Consider the following 24109-nt stretch of genomic DNA (forward strand, 5'->3'; position numbering starts at 1 on the left):
TCAACAACTACCTATTTTAAGTCCACTGCAGGACGAACGCCTCTTCCACCGATCTCCAATTTCCCGTGTGCTGCGCCAACTGATTCCAACTGGCGCCTGCAAATTTTGCAATTTCGTCAGCCCACCTAGTCTTTTGCCGTCCTCGACTGCGTTTCCCTTCTCTTGGCACTCATTCTGTTACCCTAATAGTCCTGCGGTTATCTACCCTACGCTTTACATGACCTGCCCAACTCCATTTATTTTTCTTAATGTCAATTAGAATATCGACTATGCCCGTTTGATCTCTGATCAACACCGCTCTCTTCCTGTCTCCTTAACGTTACGCCTATCATTCTTCGTTCCATCGCTCTTTGTGCGGTCCTTAACTTGTTTTGGAGCTTGTGTGCCAGTCTCAACTTTCTACCCCGTACGTTAGCACCGGTAGAATGCACTGATTGTACACCTTTCTTTTTAGTGATAATGGTAAGCTTCCAGTAAGTATCTGAGTGTGTCTGCCGTATGCGCTCCAACCCAATTTTATTTTTCTGTAAATTTCCTTCTCATGATCAGGGTCCCCAGTGAGTAATTGACCTAGGTAAAGGTATCCCTTCGCAGGCTCTAGAGCCTGACTGGCGATCCAGAACTCTTGTTCCCTTGTCAAGCTATTCATCATTATCTTTGTTTTCTGCATATTAATCTTCAACCCCACTCTTACATTCTCTCTGTTAAGGTCCTCAATCATCTGCTGTAACTCTTCCCCAGTCTTGCTGAACAGGGCAATGCCATCTGCAAACCAAAGGTTGCTGAGATATTCGCCGTTGATCCTTGCTCCTATGCCGTCCCAATTTTATTAGGCTGAATATTCCTTCCAAGCACGCACTGAATGGCAATGAAGAGATTGTGTCTCCTTATTTTACCCCTTTCTTTATAGGTACCTTCCTACTTTTCTTGTGGAGAATTATGGTAGCTGTGGAATCTTTGTAGATATTTTCCAAGATATTTACTTAAGCCCCATGCACTCCTTGATTACGTAATGCCTATATCGGTGTCCAAGCAATGCTGTGAAGAAAAAAGCTATCAACGCTAATGTCTGGTCATTTGTCGCATCTTCGTACCGTAAACAAGCATAGACTTTCTGAATGTATAGCTTAGATCCCTCCAATGTTGTACCAGAAATTGGAACTTCCAGAACGCATACTTGCTTTCTCGCTATAGCATATCGACTGTATCTCTGATTAGGCAACAATCGTGTAGCCGTAGTTATGTAATAGCCGTTGAGATTTTGTACGTTGTTCTGTTGAGCTACCATGCGTCGTTTGCAAAATCATTCTGCCGCCTCAAGATATACTTCCAATTTATCCAGCTTGAATTGTCTTACGAGGTGCATTGATCACACCAAAGATATAGTATCCGTATAGAGAAGATTTGCGTAACAATCTCGTCATTTTCCAACATGGTATCGCTGGAGGTCTCGGTGGCTTAAAATGCGATGCACAATTACGCTATTTCTTCGGTCGCACATCGTCAACTGTAAGCATTCATTGCACGAATGATGAAGTGACAAATCACAGCTCAAGTAGACGCACTTACTGTCAGAAAAGCTTCACAAGCCGCGTGTTAAAAACGCAAGCACGCTTTTGCTACACTTCGCAAACACTCGTCAGCACTAAAGAGCGTTACATAACACGCACAGTAACACGGGCGCGTTTTGTTCGTGTTTAGTCCCGTTCTTTGGTGCCTACGAGTGCTTTTGCTATGCGTGACCAACTAGCTGAATTCAAGATACTGCTCAGTGCACTTCGTATGGTTTAAGCCACGAAGTCTGGGCGCACTCAGGTTCGTTCGCACACGCAGCCGCGGCCCATACGTTGTAACCTACACCGATTCCAGCTCTTCCAGCGCAGGGCTGTGCCGACGTAGTCAAGAGCGGCTTGTTTAATACATCCCAACCTCTACCTTGCAAAGAAGGCGATCCTACGCAACCAGCGACGCGAAGCGAAAACCGGGCCGTCATGAAAACGGCCTTCGCAGCGCACTTTTTTCAGTGGGTGTCAGCACAGCTTCTTCCGCGAAATGCTGGCGCAATCGTTCGGGCGAAGTTTGTTAGCTGCGGAAGCGCTTGTACCGCCTCCTTTCTTTTCTTTCCCCCTGGGCAAAGATGCGTGCAACCGCGGTGAATCGTCGTCTCGGCATTAGGCCACGATGGGTCGTTTGGTAAGTAGCATGTTTCCAACTTGTAGCATTCTTATTACTTTGTGTGCTGCCATTCAATCGATAGTTCCGTGAAGGTGATGTTTTCGTAATATTTCACCCAATCCATCGACCACTCGTATCTTTGTTTTTCGGGCGACGGAATGCCGCTCAGTAGTACACTCTCTCATAATCTTGTACCTCCGTAGTTATCATTCCGCACGCAGAACGAGTCTTCATGCACGCCTATTAATACTTCTAGCACTGTATCATTAGACGACGAGGAACACATCAGCCTAATTGCCTTGTAAATCGGCTGAAACTTCCTCGGGCATTTTCCTTTTGCAAAATGTAGTCGTTCTTTTCTCAACCTGTACATATTTACTTCGTCATCCCCATTTCAGTCACTCGGGCCATCAATTTTAGTCTGCCAAGATGTCAAGACTAGTGGATTTTCAGAAGTTCCAAACCGGCGCATCTTAGCAAGACGCTACAAAAATCAGCCAAGTGAATTTGTGTGAAAAAAATTTGAAAAAAAAGCATGCGAAAAATATGAAGCTGCCTTCTGCTCCCTCCCTTTCTCCACAAGCAAGACAGTTTTTCTTGGAAAGATTCATATAGGACGCATCTAAATTCCAACACCAAGTAATGGAGGTTGCCTGGACGCTGCCCTCTTCTACTGGTGTTATTCTACAGTATCCGAGGCTAAAATATGTAGCCCTGCAATGGCAATAACTTGCCTTCTTAAGAAATCGTCCAGTGTGTATTGCTGGTGTTCTATTCCCACTTATTTTACTTTAGGATTGTCAACTTCAAACCACCTAGACAAAAGGGTAGATTACATAGTCGACGTCACTGAAAAGCTAAATACGAAGCGTGTGAAAGCTGGCGTCGTGTTGGTGACATCATGTTTACAAGCTACCAATTCAGTCTTTTCTTTTAAATGCGTATGCATATCTATGCCTACCAAACCAGGAAACCCGTCCGTCCGTCCGCCACTTAAGATAATCGCTTTCAAGATTGACGATGCTGCCTCTCGCTTCAACGCGAACTAAGCAGCGAGAACACATCGCACACGAAGCTATCAGCACTGGGCGCAATTCGCCCCCATCAGAGATCGCTTTTCATACAAGGCCCGCGCGCCCGCGCCATACGCAGCTGCCGCCGGAGTACTGCTAATCACGGTTGATAATGGTTCGCATCGAGGGGAAGCAACGTCATCGACCAGTTTTACGTACGAGGCCTACCAAACGTGACGCTGTTCAATTACGTCACGTACTACAGAACGCACCGGCCAGTGCTCATCTTCCACGAAGCCGCGGCATCATCCAAACGCACCACCATATAACGTGAATGAACATTGCTGCTACTCGACTCTTCGTCCTCGTCTCGCGCTGGTCTTAGTTAATACTTTGGTGTTCCAACCGCGCTATTCCGTTTCGAGATTTATTCGTCGTGTTTGTCGCAATTACACCAAACTAAGCAGCATAGGACGACGAAAGAGAAGGTGATTAATAATTGCTTACGCATCATTTACAAAACTCCCACAGGAGCTTCTGCGTGTAATTTTCTTTCCGACCTTCCATTAGCTGGTTCTTAAGGGGCTGCAATAGTTGCTCGCTAAAGAAGACCGTGTGGTCAGAAATCGTGCTGCAAGATTTACTACTGATTTCTTTATCAGTGGAATGTTGCACGCTAAAATACCCTAGGCGATCATGAATATTTTGGAGAGCCCTCAGCGCCGCACAGGTGGGGCTGTGTAATTTCAAGCAACATCTACTATCGAGAGAGTGCCGGCAACCCTTTCGATAGCACTGACGTATAATGCAACCATGGAGTAGCTTTGGCTGTAGTAGGGTAATGTCAATTGATAGAGGTCCACTGAGGTGGCTCAGTGCTGAGATGCGAAGGGACTGTTCACACGCTAATACACAGTGTAGAAACAAGTAGCAATTTGACACGCTGCGTGCTTCGATTATATCTATCTCGATAACTGACACTAATATTTATTGCGTTCGAAGAAATATTGGCACCAACGATACGTGGCATGGTAAAGAAAATTATTCGTCACTTGGCTTTGTCTATTTACCCCTTCATATTCGATTGGTCGTCTTGTTACTCGTAGTTCAGTTACTTCACGATGAACCACCCGTGAGAAAAAGGCTGGCAAGATAGGCATAAGCAAGAGCAGTCGGTGCACAGAAACGAATACAGGGAAGCCTGTGAAGCAATCATTGGCAATTTTTTTAGAAACCATCCGCCTGCGCGCGTATCATAACCGATCTGGAAAGTGACTAATCGGACTTAATATTGGGGACCAGGCCGGGTAGCTTAAAAATTACCAGTCCCCAAAACACCAAAAAAGCCCGCGCATTTGGTCATGCACCGCTTTCGAGTGCTTTTGTGAGCTTTTTTCTGGCTTAGAAAACAATCTTCATGGTACAAGTAAAGAGCAACATAAAAAGGGATCGCTAAATTTTCACGACTGCCTGCAATTTTCTGGTTGACAATTTGCCCCGGTTAAGATGTTTGTGAAGTTATATTCGTTATTAATACCTAATTATGTAAATAGGCTAAATACAAAAAATAGACGTGTTCCAAGCGGAGGGGCAAGCAACATTATCTTGGTTGTGTCTAGCTGCGCGTTCCTCGTATATTTTTCTATTTTGGCACAAGTTACGGGTCGCACCACGTATAGTTGTATAAATTATTGCCGCTGAATAAATGGTTGCCGACAAAATTGTCACAAGTTGGAAAAATGAAACAACAAAAAAGCTGCTGAAAGATTTGTGCGGCGTTATCACACGTTTGAGGACTCGCTGTAAGGAAAATGTCACTGAATGTAGCGTAAAAGATGGAACTACTACATAACTAGGCTGCCAAATACAGTAAATATAAGACTACGAGGAAAATAATATCATTAGCCATTCCAGTCTGTGTACGTGGATTGCCAGCAAAGTTGTTTAGCGTACGACACAGAGAGGACAGAGAATTTCGAACAAAGGTACGAATTCTTTTATTGTTTGACCGGCGGTCGTAGTGACGAGAGGTACGAACACTCATTGATTGTTATTCGCGCGGACGACGCGAGCGCCGCCCCGAGGAGCCGGAGAGAAGTAGACACACGTGACGCTTCCACGGGACCGCAACCACGGGATAGCGTAAGGAAAGGAAACTAGACACGGAGGTGCTTGGAACGCCCACAAAGAAAGGGGCGGTGTGAACGTAGACATGGCCGAAGCGGATCAGCCTTTTGGTCTAAGATCTGATCGTAGCACCTGTTTTTACCCTTGTGTCTGAGCCGTATTTGGGTCCTATGTGTGACAAGGGTAGTTCAAGTGCGCGATACAGGTCCCGGAGCCCACTGCCCGGAGTACACGTGGGTACGTGCCTTTGCGCTCGGACCCCTTCTGGACGGACTTCCAGATCGGCCGATGGTTTCTGCACACGCACACGAAAAAATGCATGGAAGCCTAGCCAGCTTCACTGTAAAGTCACATGTTGTCATGTACGCAAGGCTTCCGCCGTCAGACCGAAATAAAAAAGATTCACTACCCAATCTTTTGCCGTTGCTTAACTACCGGTAACTGCCGGTACTGCGTATAGCAGAAAGAGAACAGTAACCAGAATTTAACAGTCTGTTGTTGGAACAAATTCGGTTAGCTTTTATATTTGAAAATACCGCATACTTTATTTTCGAATGCGAATAGGTATTGCGGGATATTCGATTCGCACACGAAACTTCGAATGTTCGACCACCCTTAATTATTCTTAGTAGACGAGTAGTATCACAAGTATCAGTAAGCAGCCGAGCTAATTACATAACGGCGAGACGTATCACCGATGGCCTCAATCAAAATGGTGGGAGTGCAGATTTTTCGGCTAGCTCGTTCATTGCATCAGTTGAAGTCATAGCGCTGAATTGGCAAGGACAAGTATCAGCTGAATTTCAGAGAAGCATGGTACTTATACCGGCCAAACGAGTGGAAATCATCGCACGTCCTGTCATTTTTCATGTTCGTGTCAGTCCAGCGCTATGACTTCAATTGAACCAAAATGGCACTCATACACTCTTCTTACCTTGCCTGTATTTAGTAACTACGATGCAGAAACAGTGTGCCATTTAAGGGGACACAAAACGCAAATATTAAGTCAACGTCAACTGCTAAAATACCGTACCAAAAACCTCGCAGCGCTTGTTTCGTGCTCCCCAAAAACTCCCTGTAAGAAAAAAATCGTGTTTGAAGGATGCGGATACCTTTAGCGTATTTCAAATCACCCACCCCCGAACGAGGGAGTGGTGACGTTCACATAATATATCAGCCCTTTACTGCCGTCTGAGAGTAAAACGGCGCCCGACAGACGGCGCAATTTTTATGTTTTATTTTTGTTTAAAACACAAACGCGTGGCCATAGAGAAACCAAGGCAAGTGGCATTCGGGCATCCCGCGGCATAACAGAGACCTGAAAATCACTGCTGCTTGCATTTTGTAGGAGTTTCAGGAGCCGGCAAAACCAGCGCAGCACTGCTCGATAACGAAACTACAGAAACGCCAAGGCGCGAGCGGTGCAGAGTCGAGAGAAAACGAAACCTTTCAGCGCCCACGTCGTTGTCAATGGCAAAGTCAATCAGGTATTTTTTCAAAACATACAATAGAGCTGGACAAGTAGACTTTTCTTCCGTCTTATCATAAAAGGCAATTACGTTTTTATAACGAGAAGTTGAGTAGCAGCGACAGAAATTATATGAGGCCTGCCTTCGTCATCTGGCTAGCACTTGATAGCCCCTGATGAGTGTCAAATCGTGTCGTGCGTTTACTTAAATTTCTGCATTACTACAGCATTGTTCTCGATAATATTAAGATTTTAGGGTTCCTCAAGCATCGATCTATCACATTAGCTTGACTTAATATTTGCTTTAAGTGTCCTTTTAAGCATAACAACTGCAGAATTCTTTGCGTGCTCTGTCATTGTGCCTCCTGTTCACGTCTACATTTCAAAACACGTCTTTTTTTACATGTCCTCGACGTTTATCTGACAGCGACTTAAGTACCTAGACGTCCGCATGGCAGTCGGTAGGAACAAAAAAACAGCTGTCACATCCGACGTTATCACTTAGCCTGCTGCAGGTGGCGTAGAAATGAATTCCACAGGTTCACGTTTCCCGCAGCTACTATGACCGCAGCTGGCTTCATTTTTTCATTGCCTACGTAACGCCTGCATTGAAAGCTAGCACACCTGGTAACTGTCCTTCACTGCGCTCTGGTAATATTATCAGCTCCTCATGTGGTCTCTATCGTAGACCTTCGAAAGGGACACATTGTCTCGGTAATATAACTACATTACAACAGAGCTATGGAATTTTTATCATGGCTTTGCAGCAACAATAACGTAGCAGACGTCCTGCATAAGGCTTGGCACCAGCCGAGTGCAACCTGCATTGCTTTCGTCTTACTTTGTCGGAGTCTGTGAGGCACATAGATGGGCACACAACTGCAAGTTTTATGAAGGCGCGACTCACTAAACAGTGGCGAAGGTGCGCAAACCCGTGATAAATGTATGACTGCAAACCTTGCTTCCACATACACCGAAGATCCTAGAAAGAGCGATTCAGACCAGCGATTACCGGGAATCTAAATGTCGTTGTATGAAAAGCGCGCAGACGAATTTATATATGCAGTCACTGCAAAAAGCTTTACTATTTACTGTCGATGTGAAACACGTCTGCGTGACGGAGGCCCCTCAAGCCCATCTATTCTCCTCACCAGCACCTGGTCTGCTCTCGGCGTTCCCACGAGACGCGATACTATGTTTTATTCAGATTGGAGATATAAGGTTACGCTAGCAAATTTTCGCCGCCGGGGTTGATGTGGTGTTCCGTATGGAGTCGAAACCCCGCGCGCCATATGCAGCTGGCGTGAGGAAAAGCGCGGCGTGACGAGCCGAGAAAAATGGTGGCCTGTCCCGAGCGCCTGATGTTGAAGATCACGTGGTCAAGACGCGTTAGTGGGGGCAGGTGAAGCGCGTCTCCTTCTACTAACCGGCCGTCCACGCGCTGGCCTGTCAGCGTGGCTGAGCGCACACTCGGCCCCCACGCCCTATTTTGAAGGTAGCCGGCGGCCGGTGCGAAGATGGCGTTGGCGAGCCGAAGTGGCTGGCAGCTTCGTGTTCACTGTCTTTGAGCGCACTTAGTGTTGGAGAGCGTAATCGCAAGTTTCGGAGACGCGTCGAAACGAGGGGCCGCACGAAGCGTTCCACCTTCTCTCCCTGCCCTTTTCTTCAGGCCAACGTTGCGACAGCAAGTGTTCGAGGTCATCGGGCGAGATCTTTTCGCGTTTGCCTGTGCGTGCTTGACACGCGGCTTCTTATTTGATTTATTAAGCGAATACCTACTTCAATTTGTACGACCGATAAAATTACAAACTTTACTTCGCCTATCACTTCGCTATCCCCATTGATGCTTCACCTTTCCGATAAGCTGCGACATTCTTTTACACGCGCTCTCCGGAAGCGCACCGGGGCCGCACTTCGTTGCCGCATGAGGGAGGCAAAACCAAAACAGTCAGCTCCCACAGCGTACACTTATAGCGTCTTCAAAGCTCCAAAGACATTTAACTGCGCGGTGTCGTTTCTATCATCTCGCTTTGAACCATAGTATTCTATTGCCGAAGAATACGCTCATTCACAAGCGTCATAATATTTCAGTAATTATGGCACGGTACATGTTGCAATAAACGAAACCATCTGATCGTCATCAACGGAAGACATTAGAATCAACAAACAGCTCTTTTTGGCATGGTTTGTTTCGGCTTAGACCTTATATCAAAGACAGATCAAAGATCTGGAGCTGGCGAATGTGAAGTTGAAGAAAGATTTGCGTAGTTTCGCCCTGGTGTAAACTTTCGAACAAGCCAACGGGCTGAGAAGTCTCTTCTAAGATGTAGATCTGACCGCGCTCATGATTTAGCATATCGTTTAACGTTCAGAAAAATAAGTTTAGCATTTGAAACGACGTATAATTTGAAGCTATAAGCAGTGTTATAAAAAAAATATGAAGCACGCTTCGCGTCCGTCTTTGAAACATGTTGACGCAATATATGCACCTGTTAACCTGTGCAAAAAATTAAAGAGGCAGTTAATACAAGCCCACGTCTTCCGTCAGCACTCGGTTTTCACAGCAGCCACCGATCTCTTCAGAGAAGCTGAGAACGACTACATTTATTCTGCAAGGCGGCGCAGCCACTGACACGTTAATTCTTTGGTTCACTCACCTCAACAACAGGATGTGTGAGGCGATCAAACTTTAAAAGCAGCAACTTTCAGGCCGGTGCTCCGCATGAGCTCCGCGATTCGCTTTTGTGTTCATTTTGTGCCTAGTTCGAACCCAAAGCGGATGTTTTTCTAGAGAGAATGTGCAGTGAACTCCCAGTGCCAGTAACAAAACTCCATCACGGATGTCGAAAAAAAAATGTCGGCATATTGCGCTATAGATGAGTTTCCTTCACTCTTGTCAACACAAGTCTTCTATTTGAGGCAAGGCAATATCTTTCGTATGCCTTTACGCTCAAATTGTCGCACGTATTTCTAATATTGCATGGCACATATGCATGCTTCAGAACGGTGTCATCTCGCAAGGTTTATATGCCTGCAGTCGACCCAAGCGCACAGCATGTGTATTTCAAGTGGGACAGGCGCGGAGGGCATGCAGAGACATAAATGTTGTGTTGTCATTACTATAAAGTGGATGATGCACAAAGAAACTGGTAGAGAGAAAACCCTTTAATGAAAGGAAGCAATTTTAGCCGGCATACCGACATCGCTGACAGGCTACTCTGCGTGGGGAAGGGAATTGGAGACACAAAAAGAGGAGAGAGGTGCAAAAAAGGAATAAATTTAAAAAAATGGCCACTGAGTTTCTTGACTCATGGGCAACGGTGTGCTGTGGTAAAGTCCTTCAGCCTATGCACCATCCCGCAATGCGGTCACGGAATTCGCTGCGTGAAAGGTACATGAGGGTGACTGAGTAGAACTAAAGTTTGTCCAGTTGAGCAATGTTTTCTATGTATGTGAATAAAAAGTTCATCGCACGCCTCTGTTGGGTGAGGCAGGCTAAAGGGCCTCAGACACTGTCAAATGTCTGTGTAAGCGAATGCATGCGATGTACACAGAACGCACGCTCGTCGGCATACGCTCAACACCCAAACACGATATGCTCCATGGTTTCAATTGAGCCACAGATGTTGCAATGTCGACTTGCCACTTGACCGAAGTGGTACCGTAAACCGTTTTCATAGGCGGTGTTCAGGTGAAGACGATGATATAGTTTCCAATTGGCGAGGAATTTTGGATGGGAGTCTGGATCTGAGATTTGGGTCGATCGAGTAAAGGAAAGGGTTATGCTGGCTCGGAAAGCTCCACAGCCGGTCCTTTTCTTCAGAAGCAAATCTTTTAGCAAGTTGGGAAGCATCACATCTAGTGACATTAATCCGCTAATGGTTTTAAAAAATAGTTATGGGGTTTTTGTGTGCCAAAACCACTTTCTGATTATGAGGCACGCCGTATTGGAGGATTCCGGAAATTTCCTTCACCTGGGGTTCTGTAACGTGCACCTAAATCTAAGTACGCGGGTGTTTTCGCATTTCGCCCCCATTGAAATGCAGCCACCGTGGCCAGGATTCGATCCCGCGACCTCGTGCTCAGCAGCCCAACATCATAGCCAACATCATAGTGGTCTGATACAATAGCCAAGTGATGTAAGTACGCAATGTCGAAAGAAACAGGCTAGCGATCAAAAAGGCTACCGATCAGCCTTTTTTTCTGTTTTTTAGCAGACTGCACAATCTTTGCAGTGCTCCTTTAGAGTGAATGAAAATCGCCCATTGATCAGGCGTTCGGCGCAGTATATAGAGGACAGCTTCTTTGATGCTGTGAAGCTCTGCTGTCATTGAGGCTGTCCTCCGCCAGAGCCGATAAGAAAGCATTTGTCCTGTTGAGAGAACGTACAGACCACAGGAGGAAGCCTCCTGAGTGATTGAGACATCAGTGCAGATGTGGGTGTGCCAAGTATATTTCTCGGCTAAATAGAGGAGAGTGGCTGCAGCAGCACGGCCTGTGGCATGCGACTCTTTGTCCCATATATACCGGGTACAAACTGGTTTATATGTAGAGGTGAAAGTGTCCAGAAAGGAAATGTAGGAGGCAGTAATTTCGGCCTCCTAAGGAAGGTGTAAGATTTGCACAGCTTGGCCACAGCCGGACTTACTGTGAGTTACGTGGACATGGTACATGAAGTGCTTCAACCCTTTTAGCACGTGGCGAAGATGGGTACTCATTGTTTCTTGGGAAGCGATGACATCTAGCGGTAGACATCCTGCTTTCGCTACTGTTCCCGAGGCTGAAGAGCCCTTCGGGAGGCCCAGGCAAAACGGCAGGCTGTTTTTCCGCGCGGCTTCCAGACTCCTTCTGTTTGCTGGTGATAATCTCTGAAGCACCGGTAGGCAATAGCGCAATGGACCTTCAATATAGACTTATTCAAGTGGTGCCATTCAGCGGCAGTTGCAGCCCCATCGTGTTCCCACCATGAATGTGAAAACTTGCGATGCTGCAGCAAACCTCGCACGTACCTATTTACCTGACGTGACAACAATTCCGAGGAATCTATGAATTGTGGTCTTCCAAGGAATTGCTGAGGCCATGCGTACGGCAGCGGTCGTCCATCGAGTAAGAGAGGATATTTGGTCATTTTTTCTTGTTAACGCCATGGCTGTGCTTTTTTCTGGCGAGAGCTGAAGACCTCAGGGAGCCAAATACATGGAGAGCTTTAGTCATCCTTTTTGAAGTAATTGTTGTGTGATATAGCACGAACTTGATGCGCCTAAGATGGGGATATCGGCATAGATTGCAATGTGTACTCCTCGCGGTAGGTTTTTTGTTGTGTTTATCAGGGTGAGACTGAATAGGAGCGGGCTGAGCACAGCACCCTCGGGTACGCCTTTTCCCACTGCGCAGGACTGTGTAGGTCCATTCGGAGAACTCATAAATATTTTGCGCTCCGTTAAATGGTTTTCTATCCACTTTTAGAACTTTCCTCCAAGGCCAAGGCTAGCCAAAGCTGCGAGAATGGCGTGGTGAAAAACAGAGTCAAAAGCTGCCTTGATGTCAAGGAAAACGGCCGTCGGGATGCGCCTAGCGTGAATGTCCTCTTCAAGTGAAGAGAGAAGTGATGACATTATCAATAGCAGACCTGTTTTGGCGGAAGCCTTTCATTTCTTGGGGAAACTTATTATGGCTTTCAAGGAACCCTGTAATACGTTTGTTGATCATTCACTCCATAAGCTTGCCTACATAGCTCAGTAGGGCGATGGGCCGGAAAGACGTGTAGCTTGTTGGCTGCTCAAAAGGCTTCAGAATCGGCATGATTTTTGCCAGCTTCCATTCCTTTGGGACCTCACCAGACATTCTCGAAGAATTATAATATTCCAGGAGTCTTAAGCGAGAGGTGCCGGGCAGCTTTTCGATGGCTTCAAAGTTTATTTCGTCATGGCTCGGAGATGTGTGCCCGTTTGATTCAGCGACAGCGGTGACGTGCTCTTCAGTTGTGAATGGCAGATCCGGCGCTGGCGCTGCCATCTGTGGCATGCCAGACTGACTATCTGTGGAGGAAATCGAAGGTCTTGAACCCGCTGGTAGTAGTCTTCAGTATTCATCTGAGATTTCTTTGAGGGAATTTCGTTCATGCAGACAGAGTGCAGCAAAGGGGTGAATCTGTTGGGGTGGCATGCGCATACCTCTAAGGATCCGTCAAATTTTGGCTACATATTTAGCACCTCCAACGTGGAACAGAAGTCGCGCCATCTTCGCTGACTACATTTATCCAGGTATCGTCGGATATGATGTTGTGTCCGTCGGCAGGCACAGAGGTCTTCAAGGCATTTCGTGCGTAAAACTTTCCGTTCAGCTCGCCTGCGAATGGCACACAATCTTTTAAATTCCTCGTCATTTGCCGGTAAGCTGACTTTCTTAGTGGAAATTCGTGAGCATTTTTTCAGAAACTGTGCCATTGTCATGAGTAATTCCTCGTGCTGGGTTGCAGCAAATATTTTCCTGCCTGCATCCCATTCTGCAGATTTTGTAACGAATTTCCTTGGTGGCAACTGCATACAGACCGCTGATATAAGAATTGGGTAATGGTCACTCCCGCGTGTTTCCATGTTGGTACACAAGGTAAAGGTTCGGGCAACTGAACTTGTTACGAAGGTCACATCAATGCTGCTGGTAGTTGTCGGGCCTTTGAGGTAGGTTATACTGTCATCATTTAGAGGTTCAATTGAGTAGTTTGAGAGAATCTCTGCTAGCTTGGCTCCTCGTAAGCATGTGTTTGAGCTGCCCCAAATTTCATTGTGAGCATTAAAGTCTCCACAAATAATATGTGGAGAGCGTTTCATTGCAATCAAGTTTTGAAGTCTCTAAGCGTCGACTGGTCTGCCTGGCTCCAGGTATACTCCAATGAGAGTGTATTCTTGTTGGCCTATTAATGTTATGGCACACACCTATTAATTGTCACTGTGAGGTAGAATATCAACCACGGAGGCCCGAATATCCTTGCGAAAACCTACGAGTAACCTGCTGATGTCATCCGGTCGCTGTGAATGATGTAAATAGTACCCTTGCAATCGAAAATGTTCCTCGACGGGCGATTCAGAGATGACTATGAAAGGGAAGTGATACGCTCGCACCACCTGCCGGAAATCTGAAAGTTTCGAGAGAAGGCCGCAAGCGCTCCACTGAAATATGGTGCATGTGGGAAAAATATTGTGGATGGTCAGCTCACGTGAAGCTGTCGTTGCAGAAGCCGTGATTATTACTGTGATGTAGTATTACTTTGGAGCGTAAGATGCCCACACCAACGGCTTCATTGTAAGGATGGCTTCTACCTCTGGGAGACATCTTGACGATGGGTTGGCACGGACAAGAGCTTCGAGGGCTGTAAACAATATCGCAATCAGTAAGCGTGTAATGTCTTGTTCGATGCTTCCGTGTTTCTGCCGTTCGCAGGTCATCCTGTTGTGCTGTTGCACCTGAGGCTGATGGAAGCAGTGGTTGTTTGGTGGGTCTTGTGCGACACGTTGCGATAGTTTCGAAGGAGGTGATGAGGCCGCGGGCGTCCCACGTTTCTTTCTGACCCCATCAGCCTGTGTTGCCGGATGTATTTTGGCTTTGTGGGGATTGTTCCTGGGAGTGGTTTGTCGTATTCGAGAAAACCACGTCGGCGTTAAGCGGTGGCTTATGAAGCTTGGGTGGCTTCCCTTGTACTTGTGCTGCCACGCGAGCAAGTGTAGCAGCCTCCTTTTTGACGCGCCCTCCACGGGAAGCAGGGTGTGCGCCACCGCAGTTGGCGCATTAGGTTACGCTCTCGAGGTGAATTCCTTGTGCGAATGGGAGCAAGCAGACACCTTGCAGCCCACTGGGCCGGTGCAATGTCGCGATATGTGGCCATGCCTCTGGCATTCGCAACACTGTGTCGCTGCCCCGACGCATTCGGTGAAAGGGTAACTCGTTCAGGTAAAGGTGAATCTTTGGCGAATGCCAATATAACAGATCAACGGCGTGTCTCTTTGACCTTGTCGCCACCTTCAGGAGTGTAAATGGTGCGCCCCCTTGGTGCAACGACGCCTTGGTCGCTTAGATACTCTTGTAGGTGTTCATTTCAGTAGCGCAGAGGTACATCGTGTATTTCGCCGTAGCTGGCCATGTATGAATACGGCACACGGCCTTCTACAGCCGCGCCAGCTAGCTCAGTTGCCCTGAGCAAACAGTCGGTGGCAGGCGGTTTTGACACTGTAAACATCAGGCCGCCATCCTTGTTAAGGCGATGGCTCAGACGTTGCTCTTGAACCGACGTTACAATCGCCGCTGCCACGATGTTAGGGTATACATTCCAAAGGTTTCCTCGTTCTATGGTAAGTCTGAAGATAACAGGGACACCAGCACCTTTTTTTTTTCTTGTAGGATACGACCGTGAAGGTTGCGTGCTCCATCTCCCCTGCATTTTCGCCTGAAGGCCCTTCTTCGCGCAGTCTCTTGCTCGCAGGCCCTGGTCTGTAGCTGCAGCTGCAGGAGCTGCAGGGCTAGTAGTTGCCACCGCTTCCATGGGTGCAACGTGGAGTGCATCTGGCGGTGATGTTCCATGTCGGGGTGGATACGGCCCGGAGCGCCTCGAGGGTCGCTTGATGTGCTTCTGCGGGTGGGCAGGGACCTCCAGGTCGTCCCACGGCGAGTACAGAGCATAAAAAAAGTTTTAAAGGCTATCAGACAAAGAGAAAAACTAAAATTTAGGGATTGGTCTCAGACAACCAAATGTCTAAGACATCTAAAACGATATCAGGTGGCATTGAAATCAAAATGCTTGCTGTGCTCTACAGGATTTAACGCGGGCCGCTAAAACGCAGTTGTTTATTATTTGATGCCAACTTAACAATGTACTCGTATATTACCTTGCGTAACTGTTTTACAAGGTACCAAGAGTATTGAGTGCATCTGTGTGCCGGCCGACCACTTTCCGCACGCATCACCCTTCGTTCGTTGGAACAGTTCATCTACGATATGCCATTCCCGAGTTCTATAGGTCGCCCAGCACTGCTGCTTGAGTTATTGATTGATTGAAGTTGACTTTCAAAGCTAAGCCTCGACCATGGCAGGCATCGTTCTACGGGGCTGTGTATGGAATCGTAGCCCGCTCTCTACTGCATTGTCCTCCTCCGCGTGGATTCTTAGCCTCTGCTTCTTGCTTCGCGGCACATTTTAAGAGCAGTCAGCCCACCCTATTCATTCCTTCTTGAACATCACAGCTCAGCGCTAGGCCTTGCCGCTCGTGCACCCAGGATACGAGACACCGCTTGCAAACGCAAAAGCTAGAGATCCAACAAAACACACTAAGACCGCCGAATCCATGCCTGATCTATGAAATAGAAGCCGGCGTTTCTATTTTATGCCTTAAGCTCTCTGTAGTAAACTATGGCAAAAAAAGACTAGTGCTCTCCTTCAACTGAGTCGTCTTAGAATAAACAATCGCTTAGGGCACATGATAGGTGTCATGGTAGGCTTGACTTAATCTATAGTTACGACTAAATATATAGCTATGACTCGACCAGTGTGCGCTCAGCGCCCAATAACGCAATTAACGCTCACCTCACCGTAATTGTCACTATTATTTGTTGTTTTGAAGCTATATATAACATGAAAGCGTGATCTGGGTTCACCTGAATTGCGATGACAATGTAAGGAAATCCTACGTCATTTGCTCTTAGTACAAATTCTGACCTTGTAATCGTTGCGTGGGCTTGCTGAATTTCATCAAAGAGTGTATTTGTTTGTAACTCCTAACGGCGCACCAGATTCAGATAATTTCACTACGTATGCGCTGTGTGATAGTACTAGTTAGGCGTCTGGACCCAGATTCACAAAGCTTTTCGCTCGAAGTGCTCTTTGGCCTTAGTAGGCCACCTTCGCTAGTCATCGCTCCTGGATTGGCTAAATGTTTTTCTTACGAGCAGTTCTAGTGTAATAGGCTTTTGTGAATGCGGACCTCGGTTGTTCTCAAGCAGATACAAAGGGTGTCCCACATAACTTGGGCCAAGAATTTAGAAATTAAAGGCACGTCGGAAGCGAATTGAACCGAACGCATACTATTCGCAATAACAGTGACTCAGACAATTATTGTTTTCCCCATAACTCCGTAATTATTCAGATTACTTAATTACCCAACTCTTTAGATATTGGCTGAGGACCCCAAGTATGATACGAAGATTTGTAGAGCACCTTTTTTCCGGGTTGCAAAGAAAGCCCACGAAATATGAAAAAAGAAAAAACTACGTGACGCAGCGTTTCCGCAGTGGTATCGTGCTGCTCTCAAGCGTGCGTTCGGTGAACAAGGTCGCCTGTATCGTGAATGGCGACGAGGAAGCAGCAGGGCGTTCTCTATCTCATCGGCAGCGCTCGGCCAGCAGCATGCATTTTCGCCGCCATCCGATGGCGAAAATCGGGAATGGCGTATCGCGCATGAACTTCTCTAACGAAGGGTGATGCATGCGGAAAGTCGCTGGCTGGCACCCCAACTAGCCCAAGAATCAGCCTTGATGCTACAACTTGAAGCCTTGGGGCTCGAATAACAGCGGATAAATCACACGAGGACAAAACTAACTAATGGTAAAAAAAAACTTTGGCTATATTCAAGGAAGATTACGCATGTCTTCTTGAGACGATGACTCCTTTCGCACTGGCGCCGTCTGCTCTCCTTCTCATACTTACTGTCTACCAGATGTTCTTTTTTGATCTCGCGCACCGCACTTGCGCATCGTTTCGTGGTCTCAATATCGGGTGGCCGCATCCGGCTTTTACACTTGTGCACCCTGACCGGCGCGTCAATCCCTGAGAGAGTGCGCCCGCAGGCTGTTCCAGTTTACCGGGTGTAGATCATACCTTATGTGTACCTCGTTTGAGCCAATCCCAGGGAACTGCAATATATACAGTGCTCCTAAGGCACCCGTATCCCTGCGTGTTCTCCACAGCAACGCTATTTGGTTGTGACCGACGTTGAGCAGCAGATATGACTTACTCCAATGAGGAGAGAGGATATGGTTTTGGCTCTAGCGCTGTGAAGTGGACATAGAAAGCGCGCAGTTGAGCTATTTCAACGCTGGCATTCAAGTTCGCGTCCGAGCTCAATGACAATTGTGCGTGCATATGAAACGCTGAGACACACTGGGACTTTTACGAATAAACGACATAAACCTTCAATCCCGTGTGAGGACGTGGAGATAGATATTCCGTCAAAGTTTTCTTCAGACCCACATGGAAGTGTTCGTAGTGTGGGTGCTGAATATGGTGTGTCGAAGTCTTCAGTGTGGAGAGCACTTGAGAGGCAACATCATCGGTATCGCGTGCTGCCGCACCGGATGTTAGAGCCCTGTAATTTCCTAAATCGAAAGGACTTCGCAAACTGCACTATAATCACGAGGGAAGAGGACCCAGGCTTTTTCAACACAATACTGTGAACCGATGAACCTACTTTCTCACGTAATGCCCAAGTGAAAATCCACAACGCTCGCTACTGGAGCGACGAAAACCCTCACTGGGTCTTGAAGACACATCACTAATATCAGTGGTCGCTTAATGTGTGGTGTGGAATTTACGGTGCGCTATCGTTGGCACCGTGTTTTTTGATAACACGCTTACAGGCGAAAGATACGTCAACGACATCCTTGATGGGGTGCTTGAGGATTTTCTTTGCGAAGTTCCATTGGCTAGGATCAAGGTTATTTGGTATTAGCATGATGGTGCTCCCGCGCACGGCAGCAACAAAGCTTGCAAATGGCTGCATGAAGTATTCCCGCTTCAGTGCATTGGAGGGCATGGGAACATTGCTTGGTCGGCACCATCGCCAGATTCAACTCCCCTCGATTTCTTTCTCTGCGGCTACGTCAAGGATCAAACATACCGGACACCAACCACAACATCAGAGAATCTAAAAGAAAAAATAAGACAAGTTTCCAACTGCATTACTGATACCATGATCAAGAACGCCTCGGAAAATATGCCTATGAGATGCCAAATGTGCATTGCAGCAGGTGTTAGCCTCGTCGAATACGCATTATATTTAAAGGGCGCTTTTGGTCACTGGAACATCATTCCAGCCCTAACGCCGCCTCCCCACCCAACCCCATTACACTCCGTCGGCAGGCTGCCAGCTCTTTCCCATTTCAAGCATAAAAAAAAAATAAAGTGATATTCTTGTTCTCTTCCGTCTCCTAAGACTTTTTATCGCTTCGGCAATGCTCGGTCAGCAGCCCGCACTAGCGCCGTCATGCGATAAGAGCCGCATGCTCAGATACCTACACCAGGCATAACGCCCTGTCGCGGGCCATACTCGCTGCAGCCGACCTTGTTCATCCATGGCACGCTTGAGAGCAGCACAATAACAGCGCGCAATCGTCCCATCACGTTGTATATTTTTCCAATTTCGCGGGCTTTCTTCGGAACGCGGAAAAAAAGCACCACGTGAAATTCATCGTGCTGGAAACAATTTATTCAGAGGTTTCTCAGGGTGCTCTACAACTTTGCGTATCACACTTGAGGTCTGCAGCCAATACTTCAAAAGTTGATTAATTGACATAACTAATACGTTAGTTAAAGGGAAAATACAACATAGCCCGAGTAACTCTAGGCCAGTGCCACCATTATGCATTTTGTTCAACTCGCGTCCGGAGTGCCTTTCATTTTTAAAACTTTGGCTGAAGTTATGTGGGACAACCTTTATAATGCATATATATGCAAACAATTCAAGTGTAATATACTTTTATGAATACGGACCCCGGTCATCATCAAGATCATATATAATGCATGGTGTACCTATTTTGTGGTTTCAATCTTTCTCTAATTCGCTAGGTCTCGTTATCTTCGTCTTATCACTTGTTCACAAATGTTAATGACATTAGACTTCCGCCTGTTTAGTGTATTTTTCACAGAACTCTATCAATCGAACTTATAGGAACTAAACTTTTGAAGAGTTCCAGAAACTGTCCGACGCAATGTAACCTACTTAGATGGTGTCAGTCACTATAGGCTGACCCAAGTGACCATTTTTCCATCCACGTTTACCACTATCGCCACCTAGCAATTTAGAGATTTAGATCTAAAGGTAGCCATGGTATCATTATTCTACTACTAGAAAACTTTTTGCAATAAATCGCAACAATAATTGCGACTAAGCTTAGCTGAAGAAAACTGGGTACTTTTCAGAAGAAATCTGTCTGCATTAGTTGAAAAGCCCATCCTGTTAATTACAGTAGCAAACGATAGTTTTATTAAGTCGTTATAAGCATGGACCGAATGCAAAACGAGAAAAGGTGATTATATAGAAAAGCAAAGTGCTCGCGAACCAATTATAACTTGGATAAATAGCCAATTTATGAACCACAATACCGGTTAGCATTATCGGCCGCCAAGGATAACTTCCTTTTTTTTGTTCAGGATACCCCTAAAGCCCTCAAGAGCTATCAAAAACGAAGAGGGGTGCGCACACAAATGGAACGGATCTGAAAGGCGACAAAAGGACGATGATTACAAGACATAAGTGCTACAGCAAAACAACAAGGTGCAGGGTAATGTAACAAGATGCGATAATGAGAAAATACGGGGAATGCGGGAGATGGACATTCAAGACGATGAGCAATACGTGAATAAGGTGAATGCAGGAGCCAACGCTTCGACAAGTAGACTTTTCACCTTCAAGCACCTTGAATAAGACAAGTCCACTCGTCGAAACGTTGGCTCCTGCATTCACCTTGTTCACGTATTGCTCATCGTCAAGATACAATTGTGAAATTTACATTATTGGTGAGAGAGAAATTGAGGGCGAGCTCCACCACTGGAAAAACTGCAGATGGCGTGGCGTGGCATATCACGTCGGAAATAGAGTAGCGGGCTGAGAAGGAAAATTGTAACACTGCCAGGGAAGCTGCGGTTCACTGTTAACCTCGATAAATAATGAAACATCACAAAGAATTTAGAAAGAAAGGAAGATTCAATTGTTGCGAAGGGCCGTAGCATCTCCCGATGGGCGTCGGAGTAGTAATTTCGGTCTCCCTACGTTTGCCTTCTCACTTTCTTTCTCTCTCTCTCTCGACACCTGCGCCTCCAAATTGTGTTCCGAAATATATTAGTGGTCCTATTCATAGTTTGACAAACGCCACACTCTAGAGTTCAGAATAACTGCAACGCCGATACATATTTTACCGTATTTAGGGGACGGATGTATCGAAAGGATATTTTGCTAGGCAGGTATGGCTTCACTTCATCTCGGTTTCAATACCGCAGTTTCGACAAGTAAATAATTTAAAGGACATTTTAGTGTATATTTTTCATTACCTAAATGACCAATTCACTTACTCGAAGAAGTACGTCAGCGTATTCGTAAAATCCATCTCAGCTGAAAAAACGAAAATCCGAAATCATTCCTACATAAAAGAACACGAGACACACAGGCGGCACTATTGACAGTGGAACGAAAATATGCCGTGATACGATGCACGGCGCATGTGTAACCAGGTTACTGCTGCATATATGTGTTATTGCTGCATTTACAACAAACTGGCGGCTGTTTTACTTACAGCGTACAGCACCAATATTGAATTGAATTCTGGGCATTTACGCGCCGAAACCACGAATTCATTATGACGCACGCAGTAATAGGGGACTCCGTATTAATTTTCGCCACGATGGTATATTTCACGTGCGCCCATGCACGGGTCACGGCAGTTTTTGCATTTCGCCCCATTGGAATACCGTGGTCGTCGCATTTGATCCAGCCACCACGTGCTTAGCAGCGAAACTCCATAGCCGGTCAGCCACCGCTACGGTTGACACCAATACATTTCGTCGCTTTTTTCACGCAAAAAAAGGGGGAAGAAGCGACTGCGTGGGGTTTTGTTTTATTTTACTAAAATACATATTTTACTGTTATTTTAGCGGATATTGTTGATGGTAGTTTGAAAAAGTCATTAAACATAGATGCATGACTGTATAACATACAGAATGGGGAAATGCAAGCGATTGCGCGGTGGTTTGATAAAAGTATCAACTAGGCACGTTGTTTTAAAGGTGTTACCCTCAATTAGTGCAAGTAATCTGAAAAGTCGAAGCGCACCGTGTGACTTTAAAGTAATTCGATGTTATTTATTAAGGTTACAAAAAGTAACGGACCGAGCACACTGCCCTAAAGAGTACCAGATGACACGTGAGCAGACAATGAGTCTTTTTTTTTGTAACAGTTCTCGGAAGTAAAGAAAGGAATAACATCCGAGTCAATGACGTGGTGAGTTAGTTTTAAAGTGTTTCACAGCGTAGCCGTTAGCATTTCGGTGTCGACATTTTTCATGTCCGTACGTAAGCAGAAATTATCATCAGCAGCAATGGCTCATACCCCCCCCCCCCCCAAGCAAGCAAAAGCGTAATGGCTCATCACCCTCGTAATGCAGAGGCTACAAACAAACACTCAGCACAATGAAGCCAACAGTGCATACATTCACTGTAATCACGCATAGAACGTACAAAACAGCGTACGTTTCCATAAAGAACAAGCTCAGAACAAGCATCTGTCATCATCAGCAATTAGTCATAGCCCATAAACAAGCGACAATGCAATGCGTCATACCACCGTTAGCCATGCCCCATACCCCCGTAAGCAAGCAAAAAAAATGCAATAGCTCGATCATGGCCCCACAAGGTAGAGGCTACAAGCGCTCAGCAAAGTGAAACGAACAATACATACATTCATTGGAATAACCCGTACAACACACAGAACAGCACACGTTTCAATAAAGAACAAGCACAAAACAAGCATCCGAACCATAAATTAAGCATTGCATACCCCCTCAGCAGTTGTAGTGGTCGTTTTGCAACACCTTCGCTGTATATCCAATTTCACAGGGCCGGGACGCCGAGTCAGTATTTTTCAAACTATACGTAAACGCTTATTAAACGTATTCCTAAGAAATTCTGGAAAACGATCAGTCCGACTCAGAAGGGTAGCCTTGTTTTCTTAGAGAACGGAGACAACATTCCTAATTCTGACAGCTAGTAACCGGTGGCAATTCATTCGTTTTTAACCTAAATAAATCTGGAAGCCTTCGTACCCAATTTTGTTTCCAGTATATGGTCCTGTCGATATCACTCTGCAGGAAATACGTACCTTATTTGTAATATTAGGGTATCTCCCTCTGGTATTGATCCACTAACTTCTGAAGTGTTTAAAGTGTGGTTTCTGTGCCTGCGAATATTCTACTACTTATCCTCAAACAAATGCTGCTTACCTATTGCTAATCCTGTGCCTGCTTTTTCGCGAAACAACCACCTTGCTTCCATTTCTTCCAATTCGTCCTGAGCACTGTGGTCATGTGCCGCAAATGAACAAGTGTTCCCTCCATCCTGCGAAAGCTAGTTTATGTAACTATTCTTTGGCCTCAAGTCGAATACGCCTCATCTGTATGGTTTCCCCTCGCATACACAAAAAATGAAATAGAAAAATATGTCATTGACCTTCTAGAAAACATCTCAAATTAAGCGATGCGTTTCATTTCAAACGATTATACTTGTCACTCAAGCATAAATCGTATAAAATCAGTCTTTCGTTCGCCGCGACATTTCGCTGTTCTCCTTATTTCATAGATTAATTATCAGAGCTGCTCCATTCATATCAAGTCTGAAAGAAGCTTCCTGCACATCACGAAGACTGCGCGACAAGTCCAGCTACACCTGCATTCGCACTACACGTGCTGCCAATTTCTCAGCTGTTCCTTGTGCTATCCATTTCTGGAACGCTCTCCCGGGTAAAATCGCTTCCCTGTTCGACCCCGATACACTTTATAGTCGATTGGTTGAACATTCCGCCGTCTCTGCCTTCTAGTTTCCTTGTGCCTCAAATTTTTTCTGGCCGCTTCATATCATTATCGAGTATCTCCATCCGTTTTGCCATATTAATCCTTGGGTATGTTATGTTTATATTTTTAATGAAGTAATGTGTAGGCTCCAACGAATTTCAGTGTATGTGAGCCTGTAGCTGATCCATATATGGCAGAAGTTTCAGTTGTAGTCGCTCTTTGCTTTCCTTTATTTTTGTCCACATTTTTTTGCACTTTCCTCTGCAGTAATTTACCAATGACATGGTTACGTCCCGCTTGTACTCATATTCGGTGTACAATAATCTTCGTGCAATATTTACGAGTCTCTGCATACTTTGTCACGTTTTTAGTTTTCAGTTTTGATTGCGCTTTCTTGTAGTGACTGTTGTAATTTTGCGTGATATTGCGTTGTGCGGATAATGCTCTCTTTAGGATGATGTTTATTTTCTTCTCTATAACGGTTTCCTGTGTTGATGTAACAGCAG

The 24109-nt window shown here is 45.9% G+C and overlaps 1 protein-coding gene across 5 annotated transcripts in view; it reads left to right on the forward strand.

Moving 5' to 3' along the window:
• LOC135912659 (uncharacterized) overlaps positions 1-24109 on the forward strand; it is a 170309-nt gene that overhangs the window by 140832 nt on the left and 5368 nt on the right. Inside the window, exon 1 of one of the 5 annotated variants that reach the window (XM_065445179.1) lies at positions 1901-2193. The exons of the other annotated variants lie outside the window; for them this stretch is intronic. Coding sequence (XP_065301251.1) covers positions 2182-2193 — 12 coding nt within the window. The 5' untranslated portion in view covers positions 1901-2181. Of the gene's footprint in view, positions 1-1900; positions 2194-24109 lie in introns of those variants that run through there. 5 annotated transcript variants of the gene reach the window in all.

Source organism: Dermacentor albipictus, chromosome 1 (assembly GCF_038994185.2).
Source record: "Dermacentor albipictus isolate Rhodes 1998 colony chromosome 1, USDA_Dalb.pri_finalv2, whole genome shotgun sequence".
Lineage (NCBI taxonomy): Eukaryota > Metazoa > Arthropoda > Arachnida > Ixodida > Ixodidae > Dermacentor > Dermacentor albipictus.